Source organism: Penaeus monodon, chromosome 15 (genome assembly GCF_015228065.2).
Source record: "Penaeus monodon isolate SGIC_2016 chromosome 15, NSTDA_Pmon_1, whole genome shotgun sequence".
Classification (NCBI taxonomy): domain Eukaryota; kingdom Metazoa; phylum Arthropoda; class Malacostraca; order Decapoda; family Penaeidae; genus Penaeus; species Penaeus monodon.
This window is the reverse complement of record NC_051400.1, coordinates 38,098,895-38,099,502: the sequence shown is the minus strand read 5'-3', so window position 1 is coordinate 38,099,502 and position 608 is coordinate 38,098,895. Positions and strand designations below refer to the sequence as shown.

At 35.7% G+C, this 608-nt stretch overlaps 1 protein-coding gene across 1 annotated transcript in view; it reads left to right on the top strand.

Annotated features, from left to right (window-relative positions):
* LOC119582355 (probable acyl-CoA dehydrogenase 6) overlaps positions 1-608 on the top strand; it is a 5,726-nt gene extending 5,118 nt beyond the window's left edge. The window contains exon 8 of the mRNA XM_037930571.1: positions 390-608. Coding sequence (XP_037786499.1) covers positions 390-518 — 129 coding nt within the window. The 3' untranslated portion in view covers positions 519-608. The remainder of the gene's footprint in view (positions 1-389) is intronic.

Sequence of the window (608 nt, the reverse complement as noted above, 5' to 3'; positions counted from 1 at the left end):
CCAATGGGGTAAGAGGCAATGTTTAGGATAGCTATTGGTTTAGTGTAAGACCTTTATTAACTGTTGAATATACAAGCAATATAAGTTCTGTTGTCTCAAGTTTTTAAAAGTCTAGTTTTCAAAATTAGCATGTATGTATTTTTTTTTAGCATTTGCAAAATTAAATTGTCATATAACCTTATAAACAAAGTATGTGCATGATATTATAACCTGAAACTTCTGGTTATGCTGTCAGTGTTCTTTGTGAAAATTCTAATGGGAGTGACACAGGCAAACTTCCAGTAGTGCCTTCCTGTTCTTTACACAATGGTATTCTTATTCACAAAAGCCTGGTGGATTTTACAACTACCAGCAGAAATTCACAATACTAATTACTCCATCATTTGCAGGTTCTAGTGAGTCGTTTCTACCGGGACCTTAGGCTTGTGTCCATTGGGGGAGGGGCAGATGAGGTGATGCTGAGTATCATCTGCAAGTATATGGGCATCTTGCCACAGCCACCAAAAAAGAAAAAGTAAACACAGCACTGGAGGACATGGATAGAAAATAATTTACAGAGATTATGACATGAGTATTTTAAAATCAACCTTTTCTTGTCTGTAATTTGT